The sequence below is a fragment of the Sturnus vulgaris genome, chromosome 24, assembly GCF_052056855.1.
Source record: "Sturnus vulgaris isolate bStuVul1 chromosome 24, bStuVul1.hap1, whole genome shotgun sequence".
NCBI lineage: Eukaryota > Metazoa > Chordata > Aves > Passeriformes > Sturnidae > Sturnus > Sturnus vulgaris.
In genome coordinates, this window is record NC_142266.1 from 1,480,830 (window position 1) to 1,504,943 (window position 24,114).

Sequence of the window (24,114 nt, forward strand, 5' to 3'; positions counted from 1 at the left end):
ATCAGAACATGCAGAAACAACTTCTACTTTCCTGCAGGGGTTTTTCTGCTCCCATTTCAAATATATTTGAGATGGAAAGTGATTCCAATGAGGAAAAGGATTCCTTGGGTGGCAGCAGGGGTGGATTGCTCCCCTGGGAGAGGGGTTTAGGAGGTTCCTGCACATCTGAATTTGTTCTGATTTGTAAAGAGGAGTGGCTCAGGGGCTCTCAAAGTGCACTTGGAATAATCCCACAAGTGATTGTAACAGGATCTGCTCCTGTCGAGACATAAATATGAAACATCCTCAATTTCTATGTAAAAATAGACAAGAACTCATCCCAAGAAGTCCAGGAGCTGGAGGGGTTACTGCAGGGATAGTGAGGATTTGCCTGAGAGGGTGAGCTTCAGCCATCGAGAGCTGCCTGCAGTCCTTGACTCAGTGCTTGACTCATCCCTGCGTCTCCAGGACTGAAATAAATGATTTTTATTCTAAAAGAAACTCTGTTTGGAGGGAAGGGGCTGGCTTTCTCTCTGGACTCATTTCTTCCCCTTCACAGAGATAAGAGGATGTGACACGAGGTGATTTCCTTCCTGCTAATGAGAGGAGGTGTTGTCAGGAGCCTCCTCAGCACTCACACAAAGGACGACGCTGGCTTCCCAAATTTCCAGCAAACTTTTAATATTCCCCCAAAACCAAAACACATCTGCTCTGGTGACACTTCTGAACAGGCCAAGTCGCCCCGAAAAGCTTTTCTCACGTAGTCTCAAGTATAAATATTTTGATACAAAAAATAAAACCCCATAAACAACCCCAAATCCGGCGGTGCCGTGGGGATCCGTGGCCAGGTACAGCTGCAGGGACAGGCAGCCTGAGGTGCTCCCAGCCCGCATTCCAGGGAATCCAGGAGGCTCTGCAAGGTGAGCCTGGAGGTGCTGCGAGGTGTGGGGAGAGCAGGGAGGGCGCGGGGATCCAGGCTCTGCTTCCAGGGCAGCTCCAGCTGCATTCCCGGGGTGGGGATGGACTGGAGCTCCAGCTGAGGGTGTGGGGACACAGCAGGGCACATCTGGGGCACAGAGGGTCCCTGAACCTTGTCAGGGTCACCCAGAGCAGGGGACATCTCCTGGCTGGTGACACTCAGGGCCACAGAGGGTCCCTGCACATCCCCCAGAGCAGGCTCAGCCCAAGGCACTGTCCCCATTCCCTGCTGGGAAAGCTTTTCCCGTTTTTGTTCCACAGCCCAGGAGAAATCCGGCCAGGAGCAGCCTGGCCCAGCCTGCAGAGCACGCTCAGGATCAGGACTAAACCTCATCTAAGCACTGACAACAGCCAGGAGCTCAGCTTTGGGTTCACACCCAGCTGAGGGTGATCCAAAGTCACTCTGACTTTTAAATTAAATTATCTCATGCATAGAAACAAAAGCTGCAGCAGAGGATTCACAGAACTCATCATCAAGTACTCATTAACACATTGTATATATATTAAGCTTTGAATAAAAAAATCTTTCAAGGGTCTTTTTTTTTTTTTTTGGAATATATGCACTCTATGGGATGCAACAAACTTGAGCCTGGTCTAACTCTCAGTCACACCCCGTGCTCTGCCCTTTATACAAAGTCTGCTCTACTGTAATAATTCTTCCTTTTTAACAAATGCAGGTAGCCTAGACCTTAATAAAAGCTGCCCAGAGCCCTGGGGCTGAGCTGCCCTCCCTGAAAAGTGGAGCAGTTCTGGTTCTGTTACTTTGGGAAGGAGGTAAAAAAACTGCTGGTGTGGGGTTTTAGATGATCTTGTTCTCCAGGGCTTCGATTCTTTTGGCCACAGCTTCCAGTGAGGAGGAGTTAAGGAGGAAGAATGACAGGGAATGTTCAGAGAGAGACTTTTTGTGTGGGCACAGAGTGATGGGCCAAGGTTTTAACTAAAAGAGGAGAGGTTTAGATGGGATCTGGGGAAGGAATTGTTCCCTGGCAGGGTGGGCAGGGGCTGCCATGGAATTGCCAGAGCAGCTGTGGCTGCCCCTGGATCCCTGGCAGTGCCCAAGGCCAGGCTGGACATTGGGGCTGGGAGCACCTGGGACAGTGGGAGGGGTCCCTGCCGTGGCACAGGGGTGGGATGGGATGAATTTTAAGGCCCCTCCCAACCCAAACCACACCATAATTCCTTGATCCCAGGCTGGCACAGGTAAGGATGGGAGCAGGAGCAGAGGGAATCTGTCCCCATCTCCTCTGGCACTCCCAGAGCTGCTCAGGCAGATGGATCTCACAGGAGGAAGGAGCTGTCTGTGCTCACACACACATAATGTGAACACACACACACACACACACACACACACACCGTGTGCTCACACATCCTCCCACAGCCACGGGCTCACTCCATGCAGAGGAGGAAAAGCAGGATGATGACTGGGGAGTGTCACAGGGGCTGGCAGAGCTCCTGACCCTGAGGAGAGCAGCAGAGCGCTTTTCCTGGAGTTCTTCTCATTAATTCCAGTTCTTGGTGTGCCTGGGAGAGGCACCCACCAGGTGAGAGCTGTGACCTCCTGTGACCCCTGCACCACACGAGTCACTGATTTCACTCAGCCTGACCCTGGAGGAGGAGCAGAACTGTGAGAATGCCACAGCAGCACCCAGAAATGTGTGAAGGAATCAGAATGTTCCTTTTAAAATTAGATCCTCTCCTGATCCTCAGGGGTGAGAAATCTCTCCTGCCCCTGTGAGCCACCCCGAGGCTCCATGAGTTCCTTTCTTCAGGAGAAGTTTTCATCCTACTCACAATTTTTTGTGGGGTTTTTTGGTCTCTTTCTGCCACTTTATGAAAGGCCCAGCATGGCAGAACTCAGGTTTGGTTCTGGTGGGATCCAACTCACCTGGCTGGAGACGCTTCCAGGGAACAGTTGCAGCAGGATGGATCTCCCAGCACTGAGTTTGGCCAGCTGGGAGGACATGGCATGGGTGGAGGTATCCGTGTGGATTATCCACAGCACCCACTGCACAGTCTGAGCTGTTCTGATGCACAGAACCCTCCTGCCCATGGTGGCATTCAGGCAGTGTTGGACCTTTGCTCTGAAGGAATTCCTGCCTCCCATTCCAGCTGCCTCAGGACCTGCAGCTCCATCTCCCCTCAATCCCAGGATCCCAGAGCTTGGAAAATCCCTCCAGGGCCATCAAGTCCAACTTTTGACCAACCTCACTTGTCACCAGCCCAGAGCTCTGAGTGCCACATCCAACCCCCCAGGTGTCTCCTGAGCCTCCCCCAACTCCTTCCCCCAGGAGCAGACCTTTCCCATGGTCCCCTGGAATCCCAGCCCACCCAGTCCTGGCCAGACTTCCAAAGGATATGTTTCTGCTGCAAGGAATTGATGAGGTCTTCTACTTTGGTCTGGAACTTCATGATGGATTTGCACTCACACGGATCTTCCTCTGTGGGTCACAACACCAAGAGGATGAGTGGCACAAAAAATTGATTTAATCAAAATCCCTGAGCCTAGTAAAACAGAACAATTCTTATTTTCTATGTCATAGATGGGAAGGAAATCAAAATATAATTATTTCTAATTATCTGATTGATCTCTTCTGACTTTAACCTCAGATGAACAGAGAATGTAACTTTTTTTCTGTTATTTCAGCCATGAAAAGTGTTTCCTGGGTTTCCAGCTCCCTGGAAACCCACTGAGCTCTGCTCCTGATGCTTCAAGTTTGCCCTAAAATTGGAGTGTGACCAAATAAAACCAACCTCTGTCTCCACAACAACATCCAATAAAAATTGGAGGCACTGCTGCCATCAAGGCTGGTTTGAGCTTTGTTCAGTAATTCCAGTCCTTGACAAGGTGAAATCATGAGTGTTAATCAGTTTGCTAAATTATATCACTAATTTACATCTGTTCTTCAAGGAAAATTAACTTAGACTGGGACAGGAGGAAAAAGATGATTGGGAAAGAAAGGGAGGGGGTACAAGGCCACTCTGAGCTGAGCAAAGGAGGAGTAAATAAAAGAGAGAATTTTTGAAGGAAATGAATCACTGTCACCAAAACACAATGGGTTTAAACCAGCCAGGAGTAACCTTAAGCTGGAGATTAACAGAAGATTTCCAGGCAGCTGTTGAGAAATACAAACTGGCACTGGTAATCAAAGAATTGCAAATATCTCCTTGCTTTCCTTTTATTTTTAATGCTCAAATGTAAACATATTTACCCAAACTGCTATTTTACAAACAAATAGTTTTTCTGAAATTTACTTTTTTTTTTTTTGAAGGCTGAAGCTTAAATGTGTTTGAATGATTTTAAAGTACAATTTGTTGGGGGTTTCATATAGATCCCATCCTCTTGTTCTTGGATTGATCCTAATTTTTTAAGGAGACTTGACAAAGAGTCTCTGCCTTGCAATTCTGGCTCTGCAGACATGGAGATTATCCCTCTCCAACTTCACCAGGAGGAAAAGAAATCCCATCTTTAGGAAACTGGAGACAAATTCATCATTTCTGAAGAAGAAGAAGGGCAGAAAGGTGGAGAAAAAAGGAATGGGAAGGGGATTTGGGAGAGGGGGACACGGCTGAGGTGTGGGGGTTGCTTTGCTTCAGGCAACCACCCAAAATATTGATGTGTCCTGATCCTCCTGTGTGTTCTGCCAGCTCCCCACACTGGGAACAGGGAGATTTTTATAACATCCACCTAAAAGGGTGTTCTCATCCCTCTGCTCCAGCTGCAAATGCTGTGACTGAGCCCCTCCATCCCAAATCCCCTCTCACCAACACAGATTGAGGATCTGCAGCTTCTCCAAGGGCATTTTCATCCCTTCACTCCACCCTTCAAGCACCGACTGAACTCCTCCATCCCAATCCTGTCTCACCAGCAAAGTTTGAAGATTTGCAGCTTCTCCGAAGGCATTTTCATCTCTCCACTCCAGCCTTCAGGCTCTGTGAATAAACCTCCATCCCCATCCCTTCTCACCAACACAGATCTTCATCTGCAGCTTCTTGAGGGGCATTTTCACCCCTCCAGCCCAGTCTTCAAACACTGACTGAGCCCCTCCATCCCAGTCCTCTCTCACCAACACAGACTGAGGATCTGCAGCTACTCCAAGGGCATTTTCACCCCTCCACTCCAGCCTTGACTGAACCCCTCCATCCCCAGTCCCCTCTCACCAGCACAGATCTTTATCTGCAGCTTCTTCCCGATCTTGCTGATGGTTCTGAAGTCAGCAGTGTAGAAATAATGCTCAGCCACCGGTTCAGAGGCGATCTCCCTCAGCTCATCCTCCACAGCATTGCCAACTCCCACGGCAAACATCCGAAATCCTGTGGGAACGGGATCCTGTCAGTGGCACGGGGCTGGCACAGTGCCACCCCTGCCAGGCCGGCCATCCTCATCCTCATCCTCATCCTCATCCACCCCCTGCACCCCCGGAGCCACACAGCTCCAGCTCCTCAGTCACAATCTTCCCCTTCACCTCCACTGCTCCAGACTCCTTTCAGCCAGGTCAAACAGGGCCAAAATTATTTTACAGGCAGAGATTTTATTAAAATTTACCAGACCATGGGCACTGTGGCCACAAGATCGAAGTTTTGGAGATGCTCCTTTCAGCCAGGTAAAACAGCGGCCAAAATATATTTGCAGGCAGAATTTAACTAGAATTTCCCAGCCAATATTAACAAGAACAAGATTTTGGGGATGTAAGGAAGGACAGGTAATGGCAACATCACCTCACTGATATGGAAGTGATAATGTAGCATACGGAGACAGTGTGAGTTTCCAAACTAGGCTCAGCCACTGTTAATTAACCCCTGTTAACGAGCCCCTGAGTAGCAAAGTCCCCCTCCATTGGAGACCTGGGGTCAGCAGAACTCAGCTGAGTCTCTGTCTGAAATTGCAGCCCCCACTGGGAGTTAAGAACTTGTCCAGGGATTGTCCTGCTCTGCCAAGAGATTGATACGCACTAAACCTGTTTCTATTGAACTGAAATGCAATTTTCCCATTTTGGGTGGTATTAATTAAGCCCTGGTTTGAAATATTTGTCTTTACTTGTCCATGCCCAGGCACTGGGAGTGTTTCCCTGCTCCCCCTTTTGCCTTTCTTTCTCTGGAAAGAATCCAATATTTGTTGTTTTTCCAAGGCTCAGCTCACTGAACAATTTTGCAGTCTCATTTTAAGCACTTGTTTATCCCACAGCAATAACTTATGGACAGATAAGAGATTTCCTTGCAGGGACAAGAGAGGAGGGAGAGACAAGGCACAAAGTTTTATCACCAGGGAGGAATAAATTCTATAAATACACTTTATAAGAACCTTTTGTTTTATAAGAGCTGAACAGCCCTGTAAGATGTCAGAGTGCTTTGTAAACACTGGTTTTTCACGAGCTCCCTGACCTCTCTGGTTATGTGCTGGCCCTGAGTCCCATCTAGTGGTGAAAAGTGAAGTTAAAAGGAAGGGAAGAATTCAGCAATTCCTGAATTCCCAGGGGCTGGATCCATTTAATACAGGGGTAGCAGAGACTGGGAACGTGCTGAGCAGGTCAGCAAGGGGCAGCTCTCGAGGCATTCATATTCATGGGGCTCAGACACATCAGTGTGTGGCCACTGAGCATTTGTCCTACAACAGCAGCTGAGGAGACTTTCTTATTAATGTGCCTGGGGCTCCTCCTTAATCCGTGTCTGTGCTTTGTTTATTGTTTTATTGCTTTTTCTTTGCCTTTTCCTGGCCTTGAGGCTGATGCAGTCAAGCCATGCGTGGCCCCACAACTCCTGGGATTCATTGTCTTTGTCCCCGTGTGCCTCTGGTGCTGGGCTGTGTTTCCTGACCAACCCCAGACAAATCCCAGACTGGTTTGGGTGGTTAGGAGGGACCTTAAAACTCTTGTTACACCATCTTCCACCATCCCAGGTTGCTCCAGCCTCGAAATTCTAAATTCCCCCTGCAGTTTCCACATTTCTGTGGAGCAATTAGACCTGGGTGCATCCCATTCCAGGGGGTAAAACTCCACCCTGTCCATCCCATTCCAGGGGGTAAAACTCCACCCTGTTCAGCAAAAAATCCTCCAGAGACACAGACGGGAACTGTCTTGGGTGGCAATGCAGGATGTGACCAGGGCTGTGGATTCCGTCCCCAGCTGTTCACCCAGCTGTTGCAGTGTTCTTTATCTTGCCCACAGCCCATCCTCCCTCCAGGAGATCTCTCCTGTCCATGGCCATGCAGTCCCAGGGCAGGGCTGATCAAATTCCATCATCCCATTGGGAGATGCTCCAGCCAGGGCAGGAGCCGAGCATTTCCTACCCAGATCAAAGGGGAGATTTGGAACAGCAGAGCAGCCTTTTCCCACTGGATCCCAGAGGAAAACCAGAGCCTTGCACATCATCCCTGCAGCTTTGGAGGAAAACTGCACCTTGTGCAGGAGCCCTGCTCCAGCAGAACCACATCTGTCACTGCAGGAGGATGCAGCCACCATGGAATGGGACTGCACCAACCCTGACTGACTGACGGGGGCACCTTGGATTCTCCCTCTGCCCCTGCTCTGGGTTTGTTCTCTGCAATACTGCATTGCTATTTTCATTTTCCTAGTAAAGAACTGTTATTCCTATTCCCATATCTTTGCCTGAGAGCCCCTGAATTTCAAAATTATAATAATTTGGAGGGAGGGGCTTTACATCTGCCATTTGAAGGGAGGCTCCTGCCTTTCTTAGCAAATATCTGTCTTTCAAACCAAGACAAAAAAAACAACTCTTGGCAAACCAAGATGCACCTGATACCCAGAGTGAGGCTCTCCAAGCTGTCTGTGAGCAAGGACAGTTGGGGAATATCTCCCCAGAATTACTCAGAATAACCTGTGTGTATCCTAAAAGACACATCCAGGGAGAAAGTCCTGCCTGGGCCAAGGGAGAAAGAAGCCTCTGGGAATTCAGGAGCCCTACCTGAGTCCTTGGCTTTCTTGGCAGCATCTGAGATATAATCCTGTGAGCGCCCATCAGTGAAGACAATCCCCACCTTGGGGACCCCAGGCCGAGCTCCGTTGATGGCAGAAAAGGAGCTGTCAACGAGGTACTTGAGAGCCTGGCCTGTCATGGTCCCCTTCTCCATGTAGGACATTTTCTTCACTGCTGCTTTGATGTCCTTCTTGTTCTTGAACTGCCCCAGGGGGAACTCCTGCCGGACAGAGCTGGAGTACTGCACCAGCCCAACCTGGGCCTGTTTGTCTGACACCTCCAGCGAATCCACAATTTGGTTGATGAATTTCTTCACCAGCTCGAAGTTCTCAGGCCTCACACTCTTGGAGCCGTCAATGAGGAACACGAGATCCAGAGCAGACCCCAAGCCACCATTGCAAGCTGAGGGAAAACATGAGAAGAGGGCAGAAATAAACAGCAGCAAAGACCTCAATAAATGAGGTAGGAAAATAGAACCCTAACGCCATTTATTGCTGAGGAAATGGGGTTAATCAAAGAAAACCCAGCAAGAGACCACAGCGATGTTTTGACAGTGGTTGTGGCTTCTAAGAGCAGGGTTTCCCTTTCGGCCTTCTCTGAGCAGAACACCCCAGGGCTGTCCCCACCGTCCCCCATCGCTGGCCCAGGGAGCCCCCACGCACCAGTGCAGGTCTTGCCGTCGCTGTTGAGGCTGAAGCCGTCCCTGCAGGCACACCTGTAGGCCCCCGGGGTGCTGACACACAGCTGCTCGCAGTCGTGGTCCCCCGTGGCACACAGGTCGGACACCACTGCAAGGACAGCAGGGGGTGGCTTCAAGCAGGGGCCAGCCCGAGGCCTTCCCCACCCACAGCCAGCCCTGCACAGCCCCATATCGGCCCCATAATTAAATCTGTGGTGTTGTAAATAAATTTACAAGTTGGCCCAGTTCCACCAAAAGTTACTGTTTGTTAATTGATAAATTGTTAATTGAGTTAATGCTGTTAATTGTTAGTGCTGTGAAGTGCCCCAGTTCAGTTGTGATGTTGGTTTCCCTATCCCTTCATTGTGTACCCCCCCCTCCCCTTTTTTGTTCATCGGGTATTGCTGCTGCTGTTCCCAGCATGGCACCAGGGGAGGTGACATCATGGGACTTACATGCAAAGTGCAGAACTGAGGAATTATGGGGACCATTCGGGTAAATAAATCCCCTATAAAACGAGCCAGCTGAAGTTTCAACGAGCCAAGATGGTTTATCTGTATCGGGAACTGTCTCCTGGAACTGTGCTCACATGACACCCAGGATCCTCACCCTGACAAGAACAGCGCCTGACTGGAAATGGGACCCTAGACAGTGAGCCAAAAATGCCTTCCTAGGGGACTCCTGTGAGGATGGAAGCCCCAGCTCTACCCTTCGTGGACAAAGCTGTACAGAACCTCCTCTTCTGTGCCGTCATCTGGGAGCAGGTGGTGTGTGCACCCCACGAGTGCCCCACCCACAATGAAGAGCTGATTCCTTAATAAAGGCCTTTCAAAGGGAGCTGGTCTCCTGGCCCATTTACTTCATGTGGAACACAGTTCATTGATCCTGGACAGTGGCTGAGGCATAAGCATAAGGAAGCAATTTCCACAAGTGTCCCTGCTCCTAGCACGGCCAGGACTGGAAATCCTCCCCTCCTGGGCAAACCCAGCTGGGTGTGGGGCAAATGCAAAGCTCCTGGGTGAGGTTTGGGTCCCAGCTGCCCTCTGGGCTGCCCACTGTGGACACACACATTTAGAGAGCTAGGGAATTACAGCCTGGGAATTCTTTCCAGGCCTGGATTTCTCCTGACTCTCAGCTCCATTCCCAGGCTGACAAGCTGACTGCAGCTTCAGTTAGGGAGGAGTCTCCCAGGGTGACAACATGGTGACAAACAGAGTGGAATTCATCACCAACATTAACCCCTGGTGTCTTTCCCGTGGGACACATCCTGAGGTGCTGTCCCAAGGATGTTTTTCCCAATTGTCCCATGAGCTCCTGTCCTGTCCTGGCTGCACTAACACACTTTAAATCCGGGCTGTCTGTACAATAAATTGGCCTTTTTTCCCCAAAGAGCTCCGTGTGTGTTGCTGTCCTTTCTCTTTGCAGCACAGGAACCACAGCCCAGTACCCAATTTTTGCAGCTCTGCAGTAGAATTCTGAGCAGGGAGCTCAGCTGCCCTTCCTGGACAGGATTTGTGTGTGAACACACTTAGAATTCACCTCAGAGCTCTCCCTGCATGTGCAGCTCTCAGATCTGTGCTCTCCAAATATTCCTGCTGCCCATCCTGTCCCTGCTGTGGCTCTGAGCAAACAGCAGCTGAGCAGAGCCAGCAGCACTGGGGGGTGACAGTGCTGTCACAGCCACGGCAGCGAGGATGGCACAAAACTCAAGAGCAAACAGGGCCGGGGAGGCAAATTCACATACAAATGCCTGTTGTGGTGTGTTTGTGATTAATGGTTTGTTCTGCCCACGTTAATGGTTTGGTCCAAATCATACCTTCCCACCCACCTTGTCAATCTATCCTGAATTACCTGTCAATCCTATTTTGTGCCATCCCTCTGCTTGGAATTCCCTTTTGGAAATATCCTAAAAACTGGAGGTCTCATTAGTCCATGTGACCCAATTTCCCCCCTACCTCCCTCATTGGACGATGGTTTTGTGAACCCTACCCTTTACCCCTCCCCAGAATTTCTCCAATTTGCTGATGATTTGTACCCACCCCTTGAACCTCCCCCATATTTCAGCTGCTGCACACCCGCATTTTTGTCTTTTGCCCCCGAATTCCCCAGAGTAATAAATCCTCTTTATCCTATGCAAAAGACCTCCCCCTCCTCCTTGCCTCCTCAGACCACAACCTGACAGCAAAACGGCCCTAGAGAAATTGCTCCAGCCAAATCTCAGGTCATCTGCTCCCGGGGTGGGACCCACTCTGGGGCTGTAGGGCAAAGTCAGTGCAACTCCAGCCACTGCATCAAATGCCAGGGAAAACGCAGAGAAATCCAGGCACAGGGTTGGATCGAACTGATGGGAGGTGGAGCAGAGTCTTTCTGAGTTAAGGTTTGTTATTTCGAGCCATTTCTGTTCTGCTCTACCCATATTTTGTAGGTTTTTAGCCTTTCCACTTCCCGTGGCTGTGCCAGCACTGGCAGGTTGTTCCAGCCCAGATCGTTGGGAATTTTACTGCCCCTGGAGCTGCCTGTAGCTCAGTTCATCTCACCACTGGCTGGAACACCAAGGGTTTCCTGTTTCCCCAGGAGTTTGGTGAGCACTGTGAGAAGCACTTGGACATTTTCCCTGCTGTCAGTCCCACAAATCCTGTGCTGTGCCCGAGCAGGGGGGTTTGGGTTCATCTCTGGGGTGGTTTGGGGCAGCTGCATGTGCAGAGCACAGTAACAGGGACTTGGACATTCTCCCATCTGCTCCCTGCAATAATCCTGAGTGCTTCCCTCATCTCCCAGGGCTTTTCCATGGCAGGAGCTTTGCCATCTGCAAAGGGAGGCACAGAAAGGATTTTTCCCCACACAATGAGGCCTCTGCACCACTGCTGCCTCCTGATCCCAGGGCAGCCAACACAAACTCCCACAAATATTCACAGCTTGGATTCCACCTCCTCACATTCTGTCTCTCTCCCTCCTTTTGTCTGAGGTTTGTTCCCCTCTTCCAAGAGCTCCTGTTGCAGTGACACCTGATCATACCTGACTCACTCTGTGTTACCACCTGAGGATAATCCATGGTTCACTCTGTATCCAAAATTTACTCCTTTCCACAAAGAAGCCAATTTTCTGTGACAAAAAGCTGCTCCCCTTCATCACTTTCGGCCTGGAAGCTGAACCAGGAGATTTTGCACCTCTCAGAAGCTGTGAGATCTCCAGGCCCAGCTGTGTGTGTTTGGAATTCCAGGTGATCACACTTTACAGAAGTGCTGCCACTCAGTTTCGCTTCCAGGGAATGGCAGGAGAAGCCCCTGGGCCTCTCCTGCTGACAGAAAATGGGGATTTATGGCCCAGCCCTGCTGCCTTGGGGAACATTGGGAAGCAAGAAAACATTCCCAGTCCTTCAGCAGCTCCTGTAGGAACAGAGCTGCATTTGGAGGATGGGGTTTGTAGGGTGGGGTTTGGAGAATGGTGGTTTTATAGGATGCTGTTTATAGGATTCTGTTTTTATAGGATGTTGTTTGTAGATTCTCTTTTTACAGGATGGTGTCTGTAGGATGGTGTTTGTAGGGCACTGTTTGTAGGGCACTGTTTTTGTAGGATGGTGTTTTTAGGATGCCTGGGCTCCTTTGATGTGCTGTGTAGACAGGAATTAGATCTTGCTCCAGCCAGGAGAGATTCCTGCCCCACGAGGCTTCCAACCCCAAAAGCAGCATCAGGCAAAGGCAGCTCAGCCTCTGACAAACTGGGACCATCCCTGTTGAACTGGGAATTCAAGAGGCAATGCTGGCGAGGGGAGTAACAAAATAAACTCTCCCAACTGCCCCAAAAGGGGCGGGATTTCAGCTGTGCCAAAATCTTGTTTTCCAGTGCCTCTAGGAGTGTGTGGATTGTGCTTACAAACTCCCCAGTGCTGGTGAAACCTGGAGATTTCTTTAACCAAAACCTGAAATCCCCTGAACAAAACCCTGCAGTTCTGGAAAGGCAACTTCAAAGAGCCCCTGGCTCCCACAGGGCTCTGGTCCTGCAGGGCTTGGAGCAAGGAGGCAGAGGGTGAAGGGTGGTCACAGGCACAACTTCCATGGCAAAGGCTGGAGGGGGATTTTGGAAAAGGATCTAGAGGGACAGCACACAGGGAATGGCTTCCACTGCCAGAGGGCAGGGCTGGATGGGATCTGGGGAAGGAATTGTTCCCTGGCAGGGTGGGCAGGGGCTGCCATGGAATTGCCAGAGCAGCTGTGGCTGCCCCTGGATCCCTGGCAGTGCCCAAGGCCAGGCTGGAAATGTCCCTCCCCATGGCAGGGGATGGGATGAGCTTTCCAATCCCTTCCCACACAAAGCATTCCAGGATTCTCTGCAAAGCTTTAAGGCCCTCCCACCCAAACCATTCCCAGTTCCCTGCTGGCTGGCACGCCAGGACTCACCACAGAAAGCCTCCTGGAACTTGTGGGTCAGCTTCTCGATGGCGCTGTAGCTCTCCACGTAGTCCACGTGCTCGTCCAGGGGCTCGCTGGCCATCTGCCTCAGCGTGCCCATGTCCACCCTGCCCACGCCGATGGCAAAGATCTCGATGCCCGCGGCCCTGGCCCGGGCTGACACGTCCTGGACCCCGTCCTGGGGCCGCCCGTCGGTCACCACGATGGCCACCTGCAGGGAGGGACGGGCGGGGTGGGCACCGAGAGCCTCCTGCATATTCCTGTCATGTGTGTGGAACAGGAGGCAGGAGGGAAGGGTGTGCAATTCTAAAGGGAAAAGGGAATCCCACCAGCTCTTCCCATTCTTTGGAGAGCACACAAATCTCTTTCTTTTTTTTTGGGGGGGGGGGGGGTGGAGTTAGTTTCTTTCTGAGCTGGAAAAGTTAAACTGCCAAGGACAGAATGGATTCACCAAGGGACAACTGCAGAGATTGATGGATTCACCAAAGGACAGCAGCCAGGGATTGATGGAATAACCAAGGGACAGCAGTCAGGGATTGATGGAATAACCAAGGGACAGCAGTCAGGGATTGATGGTTTCACCAAGGGACAACTGCAGAGATTGATGGATTCACCAAAGGACAGCAGCCAGGGATTGATGGTTTCACCATGGGACAACTGTCAGGGATGGAATAGTTTCACCAAGGGACAACTGGTGTATCCCCCCCTAGGGAAATTAATTAAAATTTATGTTCATAGTCAAACTCAAACTCAAGCCAGACTAAAGATCTTCAGGGACACTCTGGACAAGCCCAGCTGAGTGTGGGACTTCACAGAATCTCAGGAAATGTCATGGAAATGTGAGAAGGTTTCATCCCATTTATAGGTGGAAGAGCTGAAGGATGGAACTGAAACCATCTCCATGGGGAGAGAGGAGAGGCCCGAGGTCCCACTGTGTGTCAGGGCCAGCCAGGATTTGTGATCCTCTGTTCCAAAACAAACAGCAGGGATTAAACCCCACCCCTGCTAACCCCAGCATTAAAGTGGCAGCTGGTTTAAGTGGGACCTGGATTTCAGCTTGGATTAAATGAAGCCCTGAACCAGTTAAAAGCCTCCCAGAGTCCTGCTCCTGGTTTGTCCCTTTTCCTCTTTATTTTTCTTCTGAAAGAGACTTTGTCACAAGACCTGAATTCTTGCTCTTTGTCATTTCTTCTGCCCCTGACACTTTTCCTCACAACTGATTTATTGTGACACCACTGTTGACTCCAAGGGAATGGCTTGGGCTGGAATCCAGAATGGGGAAAGAGCTTCCCCCCTGTAAAAAACGGGAGAAACAGGAAAAATGTGGGGCTTTACAATCTCATTTCAGCTGTTTATCTGCACTTCCTAAGAGCTGCACAATTAAAAATTCCCAGGAGCATCATAATAACTGGTCCTTTCCAAGGGGGAAAAATAAACAAATTCAAGCCTTTGTCTTCTAGCGTGGCAAAAAAAGGCAAAGCATCACCTGTGGCAGGTGTGGGTGTGTGGTGTGGGGGAATGGATGTGCCAGAGGAGCTCCGGGGTGTTCCTGGGGCAGGAGCGGATCCATCCTTGCAGTGGAGCCTTTTGCCAGGAGAGAGAGCCCTCGGCTCAGCCTGAGCTCCAGGCGGGCCAGCAGCGCTGCCCGGGGCTGCCGAGGAGAGCCCCTGAAAGCGGGGCTGGTAGGGATAACAGGAGTTATCAGGGATCACAGGAGTTATCAGGGATCACAGGAGTTATCAGGGGTCAGAGGAGTTATCAGGGATCACAGGAGTTATCAGGGATCACAGGAGTTATCAGGGGTCAGAGTTATCAGGGATCACAGGAGTTATCAGGGGTCACAGGAGTTATCAGGGGTCAGAGGAGTTATCAGGGGTCACAGGAGTTATCAGGGAACAGAGGAGTTATCAGGGGTCAGAGTTATCAGAGAACGAGAGGAGTTTTCAGAGAACGAGAGGAGTTATCAAATCAGGGATCAGAGGCATTATCAAATCAGAGAATGAAGATGTTCTCAAATCAGGGACCAATCCCTTCCAGCAGGTCCTGTCAGCAGCCACGTGTCCTCCTGCAATTCTCTTCCTAAATCACCAAATTCTCCAGGTTTTATCAGATCCTCTCCATCTTCAGCTAAGCCCGAGCCCAGATAAACCCCAGCCCAGGTAAGCCTAAGCCTAGATAAGCCCCAGACAGGGTGCAGCATGGACAGCTGGATGTGATGGGAAAGATCCTCATAATGCCTCTGTGAGGAAATCTGCCCTAAAGGACTCCAAATTCCTGTTGCTTCCTGCCCTACTGTTGGAGAAAACAAAACCTCTGGATACAGAGTCGGGATTGGGAATTCATCAGAGAACCCATGGGGAAAATGAATGTAACAGTGAGAGGAAGCCAGGGGAGCTGTCTGTGACAGCCTGACAGAACGAGTGTAAAAAATACCTCTTCATATCACATGTGGTTAGCCCAGTCATCACGAAATCCTGGTTTTTTCCTAGGATTCCCACCAGAGATGGGAATCTATCATCTTGAGTCAATGTGAAAAAATGTCCTTTTTTTTCATCATTATTTTCAAACCTACCTCCAAATTATTTGCAGTCTGAGGATCTCTGTAATTCCCTGTCATGGAAAAAGCTGAGTCCTGGTGTGTGCCTGGTTTGGGAAAGGCTTGGAGGGAAGGAGCAGCCTCTGGATCCTGGAGAGGCTGGAACTGCTCAGCCACGTGAGGGGAATTGTGAAAAGGTGAAGCTTCTGCAACAGTTTTGCCCTGATCCTCAGTTTTGCCCTGGGAAAACTCAGAAATTTTGCTTTTCAAGGTCAAACCTTGTGCTTATTTTAACCAGCAGCTTTCCCTGTGAATTCCTGAATTCCAGATCCCTCATCCTTCTGTCAGACAGAAATCCCACGTGATTTATTCCTGGTAATCTCAGACACCCGAGCATTCCTGAGCATTCCCAGGTATTCCCAGCCCCGGGCAGCATTTCCCAGTGGTCCTGCAGCTAATGAGGGAGCGTTGGCTCATTATGGGATGGGAACGTGATGTTCCAGCCGCACTCCAAGGACAATCGGGCAGGAAGCTGCACAAAGCCCTGGATTTGCTCAGCAATTTGCCAATTTATTTGTTGTTCTTCTCTAAAAAATAAGGTGAAAGTAATTGGGCTCCCCGCGGGTTTTGAGGAAGGTGGGAGCAGGTTTTTCTCGGAGCTCCTACAGAAACAAATTGTGCTTTTCCCTGGCCGGGGGTGACATTTGCTGCACAAAGCAAGAGCAAAGCACCGTGTGATGTTTTGGGATGTTGACAGCCAGATTTGTGCGAGGATTTGTTGGATTTCTGCTGTGGGAAGGAGCAAGGACCGTGTCCAGTGCTTCTGGAAGCTTCACCTCCCTAAATCCCTGCGTGACCTGTTCCTCCTCCCAGGCAGGGGATGGGGTCACCCTGAGCAGGAGGGAAAAGCTGGCTGGACCTAAAGGCAGAGGAAAAAAAGCAAAAAAAACAACCAGGGAACCAAGAACACAAAGGGTTGTGGAGTTTTCCACCTTGGAGATGCTGAAAAGCAACTGGGATGGTCCTGGGCTGCCCCCCTGGAGCACAGGGAGCTCCAGAGACCCCTCCCAGCCCCTTTCTGTGGTTCTGCCTTTTGGATCAGCTCCAGAGTGTAAGGGAAGAGAGAAAAGCAGGGAGTGATTTCCTTTCTCCCCCTTCTTTTTTAATACCTCAGGTAAATCATTCCAAAGCCCTCTGCTCTCAGTTTTTCCACCTGTCCAGGGAAGGAGGTTTCAGGGAGACACTGGAAATCCAGGACCAGAGGTGACAGGGAACAGCAAGGCTTGGGGGAGCTGTCTGGCAGCAGGAAGAGAGGACAGGGGGATATGGAATGGTGTGGAAGAAATTCTGGAGATGAGGATCCAGCATCTTCATGGACAGCTCAGTGGAAATGTCTCTCCAATCTACACGAGTGGCTGGGTGTAATTGTCAGGCTGCATTTAGAACAAAAATCAAGACTAAGACTGAATATGTTATAATGAGTTTTGTATTTTCTTTCACTAAGTCCCAAAGATAAGCTTCTTTTCAAGAAGAATTGAGAGGTTTGAACCTCCCAGAAGTTCCCAAGGAGAGCTGAGAGGTTTGAATCTCTGAGTGGATTCCAAGAAGAATTGAGAGGTTTGAAGTTCCCAAAGGTTTTCAAGAAGAATTGAGAGGTTTGAAGCTCTTGGAGGTTTCCAAGAATTGTGAGGTTTGAACTTCCCAAAGGTTTTCAAGAATTGAGAGGTTTGAACCTCCCAGAGGTTTCCAAAAAGAGTTGAGAGGTGTGAACTTCCCAGAGGATTCCAAGAATTGAGGGGTTTGAACCTCCCAGAGATTTTCAGGAAGAATTGAGAGGTTCAAACCTCCCAGAGATCTTCGAGAATTGAGAGGTTTCAACCTCTCAGAGGTTTCCAAGAATAACTGAGAGGTTTGAACTGCCCAGATGTTTCTAAGAAGAGTTGAGATGTTTGAACCTCCTGCAGATCTTCAAGAATGGAGAGGTTTGAACTTCCCAAAGGTTTTCAAGAAGAATTGAGAGGTTTGAACCTCTTGGAGGTTTCCAAGAAGAATTGAGAGGTTTGAACCTCTCAGAGACCTTCAAGAATTGAGGGGTTTGCACTTCCCAGAGGTTTCCAAGAAGAACTGAGAGGTGTGAACTTCCTGGAGGTTTTCAAACCTCCAGTTTTCACCACACAGAGATTTCCTACCTTTGACAATGAACCCCCACATGCCCACACACAATCAAAGCCCAGAAAAAAATCACCTTTCTGCTTTTCCCAACCACTCCACACTGAGTCCCAAGCATGGGGCTGAAGGAACCGAACCTCTCAGAGGCTTCCAAGAATTGAGGGGTTTGCACCTCTTGGAGGTTTCCAAGAAGAATTGAGAGGTTTGCACCTCTTGGAGGTTTCCAAGAAGAATTGAGAGGTTTGCACCTCCCAGAGGCTTCCAAGAATTGAGAGGTGTGAACTTCCTGGCGGTTTTCAAACCTCCAGTTTTCACCTCGCAGAGATTGCCCACCTGTGACAATGAACCCCCATGTGCCCACACACAATCAAAGCCCAGAGAAAATCACCTTTCTGCTTTTCCCAGCTGAGACCCAAGCACAGGGCTGAAGGAACCAGACCTTTCCTTGCCTCCTTACCTTTCTGAAGTTGGGCGCGCCGGCCCTGCCGCCCTCGGCGGCGCTGAAGGCGCGGCTGATGGCGAACTGGATGGCCAGGCCGGTCATGGTGCCCGTGGAGAGGGGCTGGATCCTGCGCACGGCCTGCAGCAGGGCCGCCTTGCTCTGGGGGCTCTGCAGGCCCAGCTCGCTGCGCACGGCGCTGGCGTAGTTGATGAGGCCCACGCGGGTGGCGTTGGGGCCCACGTCCAGCGCCTCGATCACGCGCGACACGAACACCTTGATCTTCTCGAACTCGTGCGGCCGCACGCTGCGCGAGCTGTCGATGATGAACACCAGGTCCGTGGGCTTGGTCCTGCACAGGGTGCCTGGGGACGGCAGGGACAGAGGGGAATCAAAAGGAAAGAAGGGAAAAGGGTCCCGGGAGGGACAGCACGGCGCTGGGAAAGCGGCGCTGAGCGGAGAGGAGCTGAGGGTTTCCGTCCTTTAACTGAGCACCTTCAATGTTCTTTTGGCTTTTCTAGGGAAGCGCCTGTAGGAAAGCAGAGTTCCTGGGGGTGGCATGGACTCGTGATGGGCTGGGAGTCCCTTGTCACCTTGGGCTGTCTCTGAGGGCTGCAGGAAACCTCATCCCCCTACAGCAGCATGGAGACAAGGAGGGAGGGATAAATGTGTGGAATGACAGCATGGAGAGAGAGAGAGGGAGGGAGGGAGGATTCCAGCAAGGAAGGAAGGATTTCAGGAAGGATTCTGGGAAGGCAGGAAGGCAGGAAGGATTCCAGGAAGGAAGGATTCCAGGAAGGAAGGAAGGATTCCAGGAAGGAAGGAAGGATTCCAGGAAGGAAGGATTCCAGGAAGGAAAGGAAGGATTCCAGGAAGGATTCCAGGAAGGATTCCAGGAAGGATTCCAGGAAGGATTCCAGGAAGGAAGGAAGGAAGGAAGGAAGGAAGGAAGGAAGGAAGGAAGGAAGGAAGGAAGGAAGGAAGGAAGGAAGGAAGGAAGGAAGGAAGGAAGGAAGGAAGGAAGGAAGGAAGGAAGGATTCCAGGAAGGATTCCAGGAAGGAAGGATTCCAGGAAGGATTCCAGGAAGGAAGGATTCCAGGAAGGATTCCAGGAAGGAAGGATTCCAGGAAGGAAAGGAAGGAAGGAAGGATTCCAGGAAGGAAGGAAGGAAGGATTCCAGGAAGGAAGGAAGGATTCCAGGAAGGAAGGAAGGAAGGAAGGAAGGAAGGAAGGAAGGAAGGAAGGAAGGAAGGAAGGAAGGAAGGAAGGAAGGAAGGAAGGAAGGAAGGAAGGAAGGAAGGAAGGAAGGAAGGAAGGAAGGAAGGAAGGAAGGATTCCAGGAAGGAAGGATTCCAGGAAGGAAGGATTCCAGGAAGGAAGGAAGGAAGGATTCCAGGAAGGAAGGAAGGAAGGATTCCAGGAAGGAAGGAAGGAAGGATTCCAGGAAGGAAGGATTCCAGGAAGGAAGGAAGGAAGGAAGGAAGGATTCCAGGAAGGAAGGAAGGATTCCAGGAAGGAAGGATTCCAGGAAGGAAGGAAGGATTCCAGGAAGGAAGGATTCCAGGAAGGAAGGAAGGAAGGATTCCAGGAAGGAAGGAAGGAAGGATTCCAGGAAGGAAGGAAGGAAGGATTCCAGGAAGGAAGGATTCCAGGAAGGAAGGAAGGAAGGATTCCAGGAAGGAAGGAAGGAAGGATTCCAGGAAGGAAGGAAGGAAGGATTCCAGGAAGGAAGGAAGGAAGGATTCCAGGAAGGAAGGATTCCAAGGAAGGAAGGATTCCAGGAAGGAAGGAAGGAAGGATTCCAGGAAGGAAGGAAGGAAGGATTCCAGGAAGGAAGGATTCCAGGAAGGAAGGATTCCAGGAAGGAAGGATGGAAGGAAGGATGGAAGGAAGGATGGAAGGAAGGAAGGAAGGAAGGAAGGAAGGAAGGAAGGAAGGAAGGAAGGAAGGAAGGAAGGAAGGAAGGAAGGAAGGAAGGAAGGAAGGAAGGAAGGAAGGAAGGAAGGAAGGAAGGAAGGAAGGAAGGAAGGAAGGAAGGAAGGATAAAGCTGTGGACTGAAACCTGAGCTGCGTTTCTGCATCCAAAAAAGGCTGGAAAGGGATTGCTGCCCCTCACACCTGGATAACCAATCCCCAGGGATTTCAGTTAATGGGAATGGGACCAGAACCATGCACAGCACTCAGCAATCAGCTGGGATTGGGAACAACATTCCCAGGTTAAGCCCCCAGCACAACAGGAGCCAGAGCCCTGTTCCCCAGTGATTGCACCAATAACAAACCCCAGGAACACAGCACAGAGCTGGCTCATGTCTGTGAGGGGCAAACAACAGAGAACTCTGGAACTCATCGTTGATAATTAATAATTGATAATTAAATCTACAGCCCCATGAATACCTACAGTGAAAAGGAGAGGCTATAAACAGGAGGCATCAGCAATACAACAAACAGAATGATTGTTATAACTGTTACTATAATTTTAATTTCTCGCTTTCACACCATTTTCCATCTTCATTTTCAGCTGTGGCAAGACTTAAAAAAAGACCTGGTGTTTTTTATGATTTCCTAAATGAATGGCCCCATTTCCCCCAGCAGATCTATGGCATCCTGTTCTTTTTCATTTTTTTCCTCTCATTTAGCCTGTTGTTGTCAGGCACCAAGTGCTCTGTTAATATTTGATTTCTGCAGGGCCCAGGGAGCTCCTGTCATAAAGGAGATTTCTGTGGACAGATTTTTTAATGGGAGCTTTTGGGCCAACAAATCTGCTCCAAATGATGACATAAATATTACAGCTGGTCCTCAGTGTGAGATCTAATGGGACTTCCAGTCTTTGAGGCAGATAAAAATAAATACCCTGTGATGGATGCGTAAAGGAAATAATCAGGTTTGTTTCCTGAGGGGCATCGAGGCTGAGTCTGCTCCAGAAAGGTCTGGGAAGGTGGGACCAAAGCAGGCAGTGGTCACTTTGTCAGGAGCTCTAATTCCCACTAAAATCCAATCGAACCTTTTCCCACATGGATGAATTTCATTTTCCCCCCATAATTCATTGCAGAGGAAGGAAAACTCCCTGGGAGATCCGTCTGCAGCACTGGAAATCCCTTTTCCAGGGGTTGCTTGTGCCCAGTTTACAGGTGAGAAATGAAGGGAAAGGCTCAAAGCCTTGCAATTAATTCCTCCAGAAATAAAACACAAATTCCCCTTTGTGCTGATGAATCATCCCTGGATTCAGTGACAAACCAAGCAGGAAAAGTTATTTTATTTCCCTAAGAACAGCTGGAGCCAATAGAAATTTTGAAGTCTATTTATTTTATTTATTTCTGCTCTGTGATTTGGCCCTAAATAACATTTTTAACCTCTTTTTATGAGACTGGAGTTTATTTCAGAGAAGGGAAGAGTAAAGAAGGGATATCAGGTGGCAGATTTTTTGGGATTTCAGCCACAGTAAGGGTCTGCAGGACAGGCCCTCTCCTCTCGAGGAGGTGACAGTCACTTGCTCTGATTGACACCTTGACTCAGCATAGTTTAGTTAAAACTGGAATTAAACCAGAAATAAAATCTTCCTCTATATTTACAAATATCCACAAGTAGGAATTATTCAGGAATGGCTGAATTAATGCTCTGACTTAGCAGAAAATCCTTCTCAGGGCACCTGCACAGCCCCGGTACCTCTGCAGTCACTGTCACACCTGGACAGCCCCGGTACCTCTTCACTCATTGTCACACCTGGACAGCCCCAGGTACCTCTGCACTCATTGTCACACCTGGACAGCCCCAGGTACCTCTGCACTCATTGTCACACCCGGACAGCCCCGGGTACCTCTGCAGTCACTGTCACACCTGGACAGCCCAGGCTCCCCATGGCTGCATGCAAGGCTTCATCATCAGACCATCCAAAAATTTTCCCCACAAGTTTGGCCTTAGAGCCGAGTTTGCCTCTGCTGAAGTGATTTCTCCAGGCTGAGATGCTCTTGAGGACCAGACCCTCCCTTCCCTGAGTGTCCATCCCTGTTCTGGGTGTCCATCCCTTCCCTGAGTGTCCATCCCTGGCCCGAGTTTCTATCCCTGTCCTGGGTGTCCATCCCTGTCCTGAGTGTCCATCCCTGCCTTGAGTGTCCATCCCTGCTCTGGGTGTCCATCCCTGTCCTGGGTGTCCATCCCTGTCCTGGGTGTCCATCCCTTCCCTGGGTGTCCATCCCTGTCCTGGGTGTCCATCCCTTTCCCGAGTTTCTATCCCTGTCCTGGGTGTCCATCCCTGTCCTGAGTGTCCATCCCTGTCCTGGGTGTCCATCCCTTGCTGGCTCTCATTCCCGGCTGGGGTTCAGAGCCCACGTGAGGTGCAGAGCAGACTGTTCACCTGCTCCTGGCTTCCCTACTGCCCACCTGGGAAGCCAAGCAGAGCAGGATTTTGCTCAGGAATAGATGAAGAAAACCCAAGGAAAGTCCCGTTCCAAGCAACCCGACCCAGCTCGGGAGGTGACCCGGGGCTGTCCGGCCAATTCCTGCTCCAGTTCCCAGCTCGGGCAGCCCCTGTGGAGCTGGACAGGGCAGGGAAGGCAGAGCCTTTGTCCCACCTGGGCCTCCTCCAGCCCCAAGAATCACCCGCGGCCACCTGTGCTGTCCCCACAGGAGCCACCCCAGCGCCAGGTCCTGCTGCCCTGGGGCACACCGAGCACAGCTCCTTCATTGCCGGGCCATTCCCTCCTCCTTCCCCGACCCCAGCGGCAGCAGAGGGACCCCGGCCCCCCCAGCCCCCCCAGCCCCCCCAGCCCCCCAGCCCCGGCTCCCCACTCACCGCGGGGCTGCGGGGGGGGCCCCGCAGGCGCCCGGGCTCTGCAGGAGCAGCAGCAGCGAGAGCAGCAGGACACAGCCGGTCCCGGCCATGGTACCCCCGGTCCTGGCCATGGCACCCCCCGGTCCTGGCCATGGTACCCCCGGTCCTGGCCATGGTACCCCCGGTCCCGGCCATGGCACCCCCGGTCCTGGCCATGGTACCCCCGGTCCTGGCCATGGCTGTGCCGGGGCCGGAGCCGCGCCGCGAGTGCTGGGCAGAGCTCTGGCCCCGAGTATTAACCTGCCCTTGTGCGGAGGCTCCGAGCCAGCCCCTGACACGCCGGGGCCGGGGGGGCAGCGAGGGGAGAGGGGCAGGAAGAAGGAGCAGGAGGAGATGCTGCTGCAGGGTGGGGAGGGGGCGATGCCCAGCCCTGCCCTGCCCCCGGGGCCCCCAGCCCCCACAATGGCCCCATTGCTGCGGAGGGCACGGGCAGCTGAGAAGGGAAGGTGGGGAATGGGGGCTGGAACAGTGGCACCAGTGAGAGCAGCCCTGGGGAGCGGGGCTGGGGCTGGGGCCGGGCCAGCGGCTGCTGCCCGCAGAGCTGGGGCGAGCCGAGGGGCCGGGGAGGGGACAGAGCCAGGGTCACACGGGTCCCTGTCAGTCCCCACTGTGCCAAGAGCATGGCTGGAGATCCCTGTGCGATCAGGGATTTTGCTGGGACCAGCAGCGCAGGGAGGCACAGGAAAAAAAAAAAAAAGGGGGGCTGGGAGACCCAGGGAAGGGACAGAGCCAGGGTCACACGGATCCCTGTCCGACCCCGCTGTGCCAGCAGCGCTGGAGATCCCTGTGGGATCAGGGATTTTGCTCGGAGCAGCAGCGCAAAGAGGCGCAGGAAATAAAAGGGGCTGGGGGTGCCAGGCTCGTGTCCTTGTCCTGGCAGAGCCCAGGAGGGGACAGCGCCAGTGTCACACGGCTCCCTGTCAGTCCCCACTGTGCCAAGGGCAGCGCTGGAGATCCCTGTGGGATCAGGGATTTTGCTCAGAGTGGCCACAGACACAGGCGCAGGAAGGCAGGGGAGGGCTTGGGAGCACGGCTGGAAACCCGGGATGCAGGAGAATTTTCCTGCAGGGACCAGGCGCTCCTCGGTGCGGCTGAGCCCTGTGAGCAGGGCGGGGAGGGCAGACACGGCTCCAGAACCACAGTGCACAGAGAGGCTGGGGACAGAC

At 51.4% G+C, this 24,114-nt stretch overlaps 1 protein-coding gene across 1 annotated transcript; it reads right to left on the reverse strand.

Annotated features, from left to right (window-relative positions):
* Positions 1-643: 643 nt before the first annotated feature.
* Positions 644-22,998, reverse strand: MATN1 (matrilin 1). Its single transcript, XM_088178143.1, is given in 8 exon segments — positions 644-1,806; positions 3,315-3,395; positions 5,116-5,268; positions 7,876-8,289; positions 8,550-8,675; positions 12,964-13,186; positions 18,138-18,484; positions 22,893-22,998. Coding segments are annotated over 8 exon segments (1,500 nt in total). The 3' UTR covers positions 644-1,756.
* Between the last annotated feature and the right edge of the window lie 1,116 nt (positions 22,999-24,114).